The sequence below is a fragment of the Carassius gibelio genome, chromosome A19 (assembly GCF_023724105.1).
Source record: "Carassius gibelio isolate Cgi1373 ecotype wild population from Czech Republic chromosome A19, carGib1.2-hapl.c, whole genome shotgun sequence".
NCBI classification, from domain to species: Eukaryota; Metazoa; Chordata; class Actinopteri; order Cypriniformes; family Cyprinidae; genus Carassius; species Carassius gibelio.
The window spans coordinates 25,273,693-25,286,017 of NC_068389.1; the positions used below are offsets into that span (position 1 = coordinate 25,273,693).

Sequence of the window (12,325 nt, forward strand, 5' to 3'; positions counted from 1 at the left end):
ATAAATATTTTAGCATGTAAATCATAGTTTGATTAAATAAAATGTAATTAACGCCACTACAGTCAAGAAAAATAAATAATAATAATAAATATATATATATATATATATATATATATATATATATATATATATATATATATATATATATATATATATATATATATATATATATATATATATATATATATATTTAATATTTAAAATATAAAATAAGTCACAAAATAACTAAAATGCTGACTCTTTAACATAATGAGTTCATTTTGTTAATTTTGAATTGATATTTTAATTTATATTATAAATATTGAAATAATATTTAGATTAAATAAAAAAATATATAAAATTAACATTCAAGACAAATTATTTAATTATTTAAAATAATACTATATAATATCAAATATTTAAAATATTATAAAATATATAAAATAATTACAAAATTAACTCTTTACACTATTAAATCAATTAGATTTTACTTGAGTTCATTTTAAAGTGACATATTTTTATTTGATGTTTTGTATATACATTTAAAATAATTATTAATTAATTAATTAAGTCAAAGAAAATAATTATGCACGTTTTTGACCAATTCATTTCTAGGACTTGACTAAAACTTCCAGGCCTGAAAATAAGATAATTTCCTTATATTTCCATGTTTTCCATGACCATGAGAACACTTTGATAAAAATCAACTACAATTGTCTTTAAACAAAAAGTAATGTGAGGCATCATATGAGCAGGACATAAGCATGAGATTCGCCCGCTACAGAGGAGTGTGTGTGTGTGTGTGTGTTTATCTATTGTTGACGTCTGGTCATGTTGAGGTGTGGGAGTGTGTGTTATGGTGAAGAGGACTGAGAGAGCTTAAAGTTGTCAGTGCAAAAAGTTAGTGTGCGAACATCAATCCATACTGTACTTTCATCGCAGGCCGTGTGCCAGATACCAACTAGTGTGCGTCCGGGAAGCTACATCTGCTGAACGCACAGATTCCCGTCTGTCTAAATCACCGACTCAAGGCAGCTGAGGTTATTCTCTTGTCTACTCTGGCCTATTGTACTACATCTGCTTTTATATTTGGTGTTGGCCACAACTGACCACTACATCTGTTATTTACAGCACTGATAAATAACACTTTTCTCTCACGGGATATCTTGATGAACAATACATACATATACAGTATATATATATATATATATATATATATATATATATCTCACACACAGGACACGTCACGTCAAGATACACACCATCAAGACCTCACAGGATAGCACTGGTTTCCATCCATAGTATATAACAAACTAAACATAAAGAAGAGAGTATAGTTTGTTCTCACAAGATTTGACAAATATGTGTTGTTGTACAGCAGTTACGTGATATGATATGAACCTGTTATAGTTTTTACACAAAAGAAACAGTTTGAGGCCAGGCAGAAGCAATCTGTTTTTCATACACAGTTTCACAACACAACATTCAGAGTGAATGAATAACCAGTTCAATGACATCCACAGCTGATGAGTTGATAATGACTCGCACCATAATGCCGAGCAATTTAGAAACATCACGTGGGGACAATTTGCATTGCTCAGCCGGTCTTGTTTTCGTCTTTTTTTAATATCGTCGATTGCTTGCAGTTGTTACGTCTGGCATTAATTTACAATATATAGGACTTCAACATTGCATGAATTGTGGCGAGCTTCCAACCCTAAAACACATCCCAGAAGGCACTTACACCAACCCATAAAAACATACTTTATTGTTTCATAATATTGAGAACATGTGAATACAGTGGGGAACATATTTATCTGACCCCCTGCTGATTTTGTAAGTTTGCCCACTTACAAAAAAATTAAGGATCTCTTTCTCTTCAATTGTCTATTAACTTCTATGGTATCTTTCAGCTCCGAATATAACTTGGTAACCAGGTGAAGTCCAGGTCATATTTTACTCCAAAAATCAAAAAATTATATTATATAAAGTAAATGGGGCCCTTTTTGAAATATGGCTTTATTTTCTTGACAGTTAAACAGATGATTCCCTAAATCGTCATTACTGTAATGTATTTTTAAAAGTAATGTATATATATTTTCTCTATTTTAAATGGAATTGTTTTTTGTATAAGTAACAAAAAAAATACTGTAAATTTAAATCCGCGTAATTTACAATAAAACATAAGATCCTAAAAACAAGGCTTTATGTTTTATGCAAAATATTTAAGTTCCTTAATTATTTCCTTAAATTATGCAGTATAATGTGACCCAGACATATTATTTTCCCCCACAATTATTTCAATTATTAATCTTTATGTAGCCTTGGGATTGTGCAAATGACAACATGGCATCACTATATAACTCTTAATACTAATATTCTATAAAAACATTCAGAAAAGTTCAACAAAAGATTCTATTAAAACATTGACAATAAGACTGATTTGGCTACATTGCTCTTTCAGCATTCTCATGTCAAGAGTTCAGTATCTCACAATACATCACATGATTCTGCCTGACATTGACTCTAAATTCAGACCAAACAGGTGAAGTTAATACCGTTGCTATTGCAAACAACACATTATTCAGAAATTCCCCGTTTCCTTCAGTTTGTCGTCATTATTGCCTTGAATATTTCAAGGCCTTAGCAGCTCTCAGAAAAGTAGCTTTCCCATCCTTATTTTTTTTCAGTGCAGTGATGCAACATGAAGCGCTTTAGGGAGGGGGGGATAAAGCCTTGCAAGTCTGCAGTGTGGTTGAACACACTAGAGTAACTACTGCCTTTACAGTCACTGGGTCCAGATAGTATAATCTCCAAATTACTCATGCTATATCTGCTTTGCTGGGTATGGAGTTCTGTCTGGGTGGCGTCACATCGGTGAGTGTGTTGCTCCTTTGTCATTATCACTCTAACCTCGATGCTGTGAAACCAAGGATGAATGAGTCACAGCTCAAGTAATTCAAAGCACTGCCGAAGCATCCATACAAGCGGCACAACATTATGCAAAGCACGCACTCGCTGACAACCCAGAGACTAATGAATCCACATCTGGACGCACATTGTTACACACACGTAGTTGTCCAAAATGTATTTTTTGTAGTCCCAAAAAATTTGGCTTATGCACGAGGCTTCAAAACAAGCTGTTGACCCGCTCGGTAAAGCGAGTGACCTAATCTCGCTGGCGAACATACGGTGAGAGCGTGTCGCCCCTTGACCTTTTTTTTTCAGCTGGCATCATTTCAACATCGTTGTGGACTCGGCTGAACTGGGCAGCATATGCCGCCTGGCTTAACTCTCCCAGGTCCGTCAAGTGCTCCGACCGTCCATATAATCCCACACTCAAAGGCACGTCACTTGCAGTCCCAGCCTTTGCCGCCAATCTACGATGTGCTTTAATCTACTTAATCTGTTTTAGTGAAGTTAAAAGACAACACAGTATAGACTCCGAGCCTATTTCCTCCTGGAAGGATTCGTGCTGATGCTAGTCGTGCTCGCGTTTGCAGTTTTCTGATGTTGCATTCAATGGTTTTGATATAACTGGATTAATCAGGTGTTCAGAAAAAAATAACATGCATCAGCCCAAAACACACACGGCTAATGCACAACACTCTTCTGAATTAAACATGGCCCGGAACATATCGTTCTGCAGAGGTTGACAGGAGAGTATGGAGAGGGAAAAACTAAAACACTATTACGCCTCTGCCTAGAACCCCTCGAGTCATTCAGAAAATTTCTTTAGCGTAACAAGACATCCGATTAATGAACGAGAGCTAAAAAATGGTGGGGCAAAGTTAAAAGCGTTCACAGCTGGAGTTGATCGGCGTCACAGATGAATGACCCAGATGATGGAGTATTGCAACGCAACAGCATTGCGTTGCCTGTTTTCTGTTTTGCTAACAAAACATCCAGCTGTTCTCAAAGACGACATTCCCGGGATTTGATAAAAGAAGCCTGGAATATGCAACCTGGAGACAACGGCCTTAGCTTCTAGGTCACAGCTTGCTGTGACACTCATGCGACGCAGCATTGTCAATCGTGTATGGGTAATCACAAGGCTTTCTTTTCACTTCAAAGAGCCTACTTGAGTATTGTGCTCACAGGAGTGAACGCACCACGGAAAGATGGATTCTTGCTAGAATGGGCGTTAACAAAGTTACAGTTACACAACAACAAAATCACTCTTATTTTCAGTCTGTATTATGCATTCAAAGTACGCATCGTGAGGCAAGCAGCATTAATTTGTGTTTTCGGTTTGATAATGCTTTCGTCCACAGATGTGACATTAACCATTCTGCTTCCGCTCCTCTGTTTCGGTCTTTTTATTCTAAAAGGTCAAGTAAATAATAGTCAGGTATATTATCAGCTTCCTCTACACGTAAATTGCAGTCCGGGAAATGATTGACCCGTCTCGCTGGGATTCCATGTCGTCGTCCAGGTAAGGTGTGCACTCGTCTTCGTGCCCATGGATTTGATAGCTGGGCGGCAGTCCGCTAAAGCGGTCGTACCTCTCGTCCTCTTCTTCATCCTCCAGGCTGTCGTTCAGGGCGTCGAACTTCCTGCGCTTGGCCTCATTCATCTCGCTGCTCAGCAGGATGTCATGGGCGCTTGGCGTGCTTCCGGTAATGCGGGAAAACTCGTTGCATTTCTCCGTCAGGGCACCTGGCTCGCTTTCGCGGTATGTGTAGATTGGCCCATTATTGCCGGCCCCCGCGCCGTTCTTGTTTGCCTTCTTGCCTCCAAAAAGACGGGTTTTGTTGCCATAAGTGCCTTGCTCACCATCGCCCGAATATCTATGCTGATGGCGGCGACTTCGCATCACTAACACGGTAACCAACGCGCTGACCAAAATGAGGGCCAAGAAGCTTCCCAGAATGGCTCCAGCCACCACGCCAGCACTGGACGGGTCTTCAGTCGATTCTGCAGAGGAGGGGAGGGGCACAAATGAGGAAGTTTCTGCTTGGTGGTGGTAGCTATTCTTCACCATATGATGTGATTTGGTTCAGTTTAGACTGTGAAATGGTTTTTGGCTGCCCCCAGTTCCCAGCTACAAGTCCTATGGTGTGAGCCAAGTTTGCCGGATCCGCTCTCGGGTCTCAGTTCAAGAAAACAACACAAACGTCCGTTCCTTCTACGCTCGGGAGCTGACCAGGTGAATTACACTACACAAGTAGAGAGTTAAAAAGAGAAACACACAGATGGAGAAAGAATGTAAAGATTATGTCAAAGTATGGTCATGCAAAGAGGAAGAAACGTAAGTTACTCTGGGAACACAGCCCTCCAGCTAACGTCAGCTAATTGCTCAGCTTGTGCATTCCCACCAAATTCCTAGGAACGTGTCCAAGTCACAAACACTAAAGGGACACCTGCTCCATGAAGGATTAGCCCCATCTCATGCTGCACAGAGCCTGTCTGGAATGCACAGGAAGTGATGTCTATATTCATATACATATATAGTAGTGAAGTCAAGAAAAATAATTATATTTACAGTCTGATTTATTCAAAAGCTTTCTGACTGAGCCTGTGCAACTTAAAGAACAGTAATAGTGTTTTGCAAGTCCAGAGCATTGATTTTGGTTACATTACTGTATTAAACAGCCCAATATATTATAAAACGCTGGTCCTAAAGCTAACCTTATAAATATGCAAAGTGACAGAATTAAAAAAAAAGAGCATGAGTTTGATGTTTTGAAAGAACTTTAAATGGATTAAAAATACACCCAGCTCACTTATTTAAATAACAGTTGGATTTTAAAGTTAAAAAAAAAACCTGAGTGGTGCTTGTCAGTGCAAAACTCTTTTCTTAAATGCAAAAGTGTTGTAGGTGCCAAGGTATTGCTAGGTGGTCTCTTAAATCGCTTTGAAATATAAAAGCACACTTTCCTCAAGACGCACAATTTGAGAAATCATATCATGACCATTCAGTAGCTCTAAATATGCAAAGGAGTTTGAATTGGTTTTTTAATGAAAAACACCCACAAACTTAGGAGATAGTGTTTTAATCATAATAGAAAAGTGTTTTTAATTTTTATTTACTCAAGTTGTAATGTATAAGACTGTTTTAATGAAAGGTCCACACTTTGGAAATGTCCATTATATTTCAAAGACTCTTTCTGTATGATACATTGATTTAATTGTTTAAAGAGTTTTAATAGTCTTTTTGAGCGAATCATTCACTTAATCAAATCTGTCAAAACACTGATTTATTATGAGTGAGTCGTTGAATTATTTACACAATCAATTTGTTGAAAAACGCTAAATTCTGAAATGCAACTACTATGTGTTGCTAACAAAGCTCTCCAGACTTTTTTTGTAAGCAGATCAACAAAAGAACTATCAATATTGTTTCTAAAATGTATGTTACTCAATGTCAATTTATTTTTTTTGTTGTATAAAATTTGCAAGTGCACTGTTGGTCTGAATATATACATGAGGGTTAGAGTAACAGCGATCCTAACCTTAGCAAACAGCGCTTCTGAAATAGGCTGAAGCTTTCTAGGTTGTTTAATTCAAAGGCGAAATAGCATGCACACTCCTCTAAACTTATGCCTTGCTCTCCGTCAAGAAATCACCAATTCCACCTCCTGCAATTTCCCCGTTACCATGACAATACGAATCATTATGGATTCAGGCTACTAGAAACAAGTCAAGAGGCTTTTTTACCCCAGAAATTTAATAAAATAATAATTTCACTACAGTCTCTGTTTGCACTTGTTTTAGCGCTACAGGCTCCAGAACTACTGAGAAACATTTGAAACAAGACGAAAAAAAAGTAGTAGGCTACTGATGAAAATATATGTGCGAACATGTACAAGTACATTACATTTCTTCCCACACAATTTGGATACGACTTAATATTCCTGCAATATAACGAGTGTACAATCTCTCCCTCTCCCACACACTTTTTTCCTGTTCGTTTGCTCCTCCACTGGTTTGTTTTATCCCAGTCCCGGGAGATGCTTAAAGAGGTCTTTCTTAGGATACCCGATTCCTTTTAGCCGTGCCTCTCAGTCCACTTTCATTAAAGTCTCTTCAAGCTCCACTGCTACTGAAAGCAGGCTCACATATGGGACTGAGACACACACATAGAGTACACACAACTGGCTAACATCCCCAGTTTCTCTTAACATCACTCTCCTGGCGCTATCTCTGCCAGATGCCACAGCTCAGGATCCATGTACCCTATGGTCGACATCTAGCTCTGAGACTGAGAGACAAAAGTCAAAGGTGAGGAGAGGAGAGATACTGTGCTGCTTCAACTGTGAATCTGAGCAAGACCGAACAACTAGCTTATGTCACATTTTGACCGCTCTTGTTCTCAAGTGAAAAAATGGAAGCACACACTTAAGACATGTTCATTTTTAACGACTCTGCATCTTAAGGCCGTAGTGTAGGGCCTTAACCTTTTTGGGGTAAATTTTAGATACTGCTATCCAACTGATGGCACTTGGCCAGGCGGGAAGTCTCATGCTATTGATCCACTCCGAGGCTAAACATTAAGCCGCTGTGTTACTGAAAAAACAATGAGTTCCTACGACCCACATTGAGGCTGAACATTAGAGAGTTGTGAAGCTGTGGAAGCTGTTAAAGGTCATTATTGTGTAAGAATGTTGATGGGCTCGTGGACAAAGCCCTTGTGACCTTTAACGTGTCCGCTAAGCTCCTCAAGTGCCATAACTACAGCACTTTATTATTCCGCCGCACTCTGTTAATGGCATGCTACAACATTAAAGTCCATGTTTCAATTTTCCTGCATACATGCATAGCTGGAATCTGTTGCTTGGTTGTGCACATACATACACTAATAATGCGAGAGAGCTGAAAAAATGATGATGGCTTCTGAGAGTTTATTAAAACACAAAACTTAAATTTCCCCCACTTTTTCAGTGCCATTGGTTTTAGAAGGTTTTTCTTTTTCCATTTATTTATTTCCCACAGGGATCTTTAAAAGTCTTGGTTAAACAGTTTGTTACAAAGTGTTTGAAAATCAGATAAGAAGACAAAGATACAATGTCTTCGATGAGAGAAAGAACTACAGTCCAAAGAAACACTTCAATAAATCAAATTAAAAACAACAAAGAACTGCTGATTTAAAGATGTTGATTACATTTTATACAGAATTATAACTTAATATACTCAATAATAAATTCCAATAACAATAATATGGTCAGAATTGTAACTATATATTCACAATTATGTATTCAGAATTAAAGTTATACATTCACAGTTATATATTCAAACTATATTCTATATATTCTTCTAGATTTATTTCTGTACTTAAATTCATGACTTACTTTTATATATTCAGTTATGTATCTATGTATCTATCTATCTATCTATCTATCTATCTATATATATATATATATATATATATATATATATATTAGGGGTGTAACGATACGGGTATTCATATTGAACCGTTCGGTTTCGTGGCTTTTGGTTCGGTACGCGGTACGCATTATGTACCGAACAGTTTGTTGGACTAATTAATTAGGCCTATATTTGGAAAAAAAAGTTAAATATAATGATATGCGTTCAACAAGGTAGCCCAATAACCGCCTGTGAGCGCCTATAGTGGAAAACGCAGGTTTTAAGAACATGCTTAATGTAATTGAGCCCCGTTGACAACATTCCTTCACGAGCCCATTTCAGCCAGACCGTAATTCCTGCTTTGTTCCAAAAAACATGAGCCCTATAGAGAACCAATTGAGTAAAAACACACTCAATATAAAGAGTTATAGAGTTCCATATAAAAAGTTACATCTTTGTATTTGTTCATAACTACTACAACAATATAACATTTTCATTTTTTTTGTTATAAGGAGCTGTTTTTGTTTTATACAGTATGCTGCTAAGAAAACACTAGGGGTGCTCCGATCATGATCGGCCGATCGTTATGTGCATCTCGTCAGTAAAACCGTTTTTCTAATCAGCGGTTAATTCCATCAGGTGCGTGATTTCACATAGAGTAGCTGTTACTACACAGAGCCGTTGTTAATAGAGAAGATGCGCAAATCCACTTCATTTTCAGCATTTTTTGGCGCATCTTCTCAGTTAACAACGGCTCTGTGTAGTAACAGCTGCTCTATGTGAAATCACGCACCTGATGGAATTAACCGCTGATTAGAGAACCGGCTTTACTGACGAGATGTGCATTAACGATCGGCCGATCGTGATCGGAGCACCCCTAGAAAACACCATAGAAGATGGGTAAAGAATAGCTCCATCATTGTTCAATGTAAAAAAAAAAAAACATACTTTGTTAGTTTTAATAAATAAAACATTTTTTTAAAAATCAAGGAAATTTATCTGCCAATTTTTTCATTTTGCTGTATCTAAAACGTACCGAACCGTACCGAACCGAACCGTGACACCAGTGTATCGTATCGAACCGAACCGTGAATTTTGTGAACCGATACACCCCTAATATATATATATGTGTGTGTGTTTATTTCTATATTATCAATTACAACTGCATATATATACACATGCATCTTATTTATAAATTAAGATTTGCATACTGTATATTCAGACATACAACTGTGAATTCAGTAGTTAAGTATTTTCCTAATTTACCCTTCATATAATATAATATACATACAAAATCACACACACACACACACACACACACACACCTTAGAGCTCACAGTATATCCATTCATAAATGTTTGTAAGTTATCATTAACAATCAATTTCCCTATGGAAAAAAATGAATGAAAAACACGACTGTTGCACTTTATTCAAATGTTGCTAAGTTCTCCGTACATCGCGTCATCAGTTTCCAGGTAGAACTGATAAATTCCCGTTATTATCAACTCAATAAACTGGCACCTTTCCTGATGTGCTAACTGTAATTAAAGCATTCAGGGTTGTATTTGATGGCATTATTCATGTTTTCCTAACCTATAGGATGTAGGTAGAGACCACTCTGCACTCTGATTGCTAGCAGAGCGCCACATCATGACGCATCTGCTTTTCACTCGCCTATAAATGGTTCCTATTTATAAAATAACACAACTACCACCCCAGGTAGAACTACAACTGCTATGAAAGCAATCAATCACGCAACAACAGTGTACCAAAGTGATCCACACACATTCACCGCGTGAGTGCGATCATTATATTCTAATTTATTTCTGCTAAAATACACAGGTTTTTGGCAGTGCAAGAGGAGAGGGGGATGATGGATAGACCAAACCCAGACAGATCACATTTCCTTTGACTGTAAAGGATAGGCTCAAATCTCAGCCGTGTCCTGTGGTGGCCCCTCCCTTCCGCTGTCTCACATGTCCTGTTATTGATTTATTGGAGAGCTCAGGGCGCATACGTTCATCTTACACCAGCCTCTCCAGCTGTCCTTCTAAAGCCCGGGCTAACTGACAGGTGATGTGGTGACCACTAATGGTGCTGCCAAAAGTGATGTAGGGAAGCGTCCAAACTGGGCTGACTGACCAAAGAGTGCAGTTCCACCAAGTTAATTACTTGAAAAACACAAAAAGACCTAGTTTTCAGATTCCAATGTGAGTGTGTACATCACTGGGTCATGTGCATCATTGCTTGTTAGAAAGTGCTAAATCCAACAGATTTGGATGTATAATTGGGCTTTGAGCCGATCCTAATAACCCTGTTGCCAGAGACACTCATTTCCATGCTAGAAAACACACACACGCTCGCAGGTTTACAGCTTAAAGAGCGGGGCGTTAAGAGCTTCTCTGGAGGAGGATGGTATTTCTGACATGCACGTTTCTCAGTTTCGATCTGTGGCAAGCAATAATCCCAGGGTGCCTATCTTGATTTCTTTTGTCCTGCTAAAGTCACCGTGTGCACTGTACATCAAAGACCCGGAGTAAGCATGGCTGAGTGGATTACAACATCAGGATAAAAAGAGAAAACCTTGCAACCTCGCCAGGTCTTGGGTTGTGAACATGAGATTTCCAAAAATGTCATCATGTGCAAAATTACCTGGATGATAAATCAAAAACTGGCATACTGTATCTCTCACACACACACACACATATATATATATATATATATGTATATATACGTACACACACACACACACACACACAAATATGCATGCGCATACATTTTTTTCTAAATAATTTTGATGACGTCTTGCAATCTGTCCTACATCTTTGTGTTGTTATCTACTATTTCTGTAAAGTCAAAAAAAAAATTGACCCAACTTTACAATATTAATAATATTAATAATATATTGCTCAATATAAAATATATTATGTTCAAAATTTGGCTTTTTTTATTGTTATATTGGTGTGTATAAATCAAAATGATTTCCTTTATGTGTTAGTCTTGATTATTAGGTCAAGGTTTATTTATATACAGTAGCACATCCTGAAACAGCCAGTGTATGGCAAAGTGCTGTACATATACAACTGAAGTAAATATAGAGTTTAGGAGAATAAAAAGAAATGACTCAAAACACAATCCATACAAAAACACATTTTACAAACACAAACATACATTTCATCCAAATGCCAAGGAATACACATAAGTCTTCAGGTGGGACTTAAAAACAGGAAGGCAAGGCGCAGATCTAATGTCTAGAGGTATGCTGTACCAAAGTCTAGGACCGGCTACAGAAAAAGCCAGATCCCCCTTAATTTCAAGCGAGAGCAAGGTATATGCAGGAAGAGTTTATCAGAGGATCTGAGGGAGCGAGAGGATTGCTGATAACTGAGAAGCTCGGACAGGTATGATGGGGCTAGATCATTCAGTGTTTTATACACTAATAATAAATCTTAAAATGGATCCTATGCTGCACTGGTAACCAATGAAGAGATGCTAGGACAGGAGAAATGCTTTCTATCCTCTTAGCGATTCAGCGATGAATGCTTGAGACCCATATAAAGCACATTGCAGTAATCTATTCTGGAAGTGATGAAGGCATGGGATAACTTTCTCTAAATCCTTAAACGAGACCATACATTTTAATTTGCCCATTTGCCTTAGTTGAAAAAAGCTGTTCTTCACCACCGCACATATCTGTTTTTCAAAATTCAGATCATTGTCAAAAATCACACCTAATGTTTTAGCAAAAGGATGAATGTTTGATGACATATATTCTAGATTAATATTAACATCCGAGACAGCACCTTGGGGTCCGAAGACAACAATCTCAGTTTTGCTCTCATTTAGTTGTAGAAACTTTCTGCCAGTCCAGCCCTTAATTTCTTCAAAGCAATTAAAAATATCAGAATAAGAGTGATCAGAGCTAAGAGGAATGTAGATCTGAACATCATCAGCATAACAATGATATGAAATATTATATTTCCTCATGATTGAACCCAAGGGGAGCATATACAAACGAAATAAGATAGGCCCCAAAAGG

At 37.5% G+C, this 12,325-nt stretch overlaps 1 protein-coding gene across 4 annotated transcripts in view; it reads right to left on the minus strand.

The window, feature by feature from the left end:
• LOC127935725 (nectin-2) overlaps positions 1 to 12,325 on the minus strand; it is a 149,113-nt gene that overhangs the window by 53,613 nt on the left and 83,175 nt on the right. For 2 of the 4 annotated variants that reach the window (XM_052533834.1, XM_052533837.1), the window contains exon 7: positions 452 to 4,896. The exons of the other annotated variants lie outside the window; for them this stretch is intronic. In XM_052533834.1, coding sequence (XP_052389794.1) covers positions 4,349 to 4,896 — 548 coding nt within the window. In that variant the 3' untranslated portion in view covers positions 452 to 4,348. Of the gene's footprint in view, positions 1 to 451; positions 4,897 to 12,325 lie in introns of those variants that run through there. 4 annotated transcript variants of the gene reach the window in all.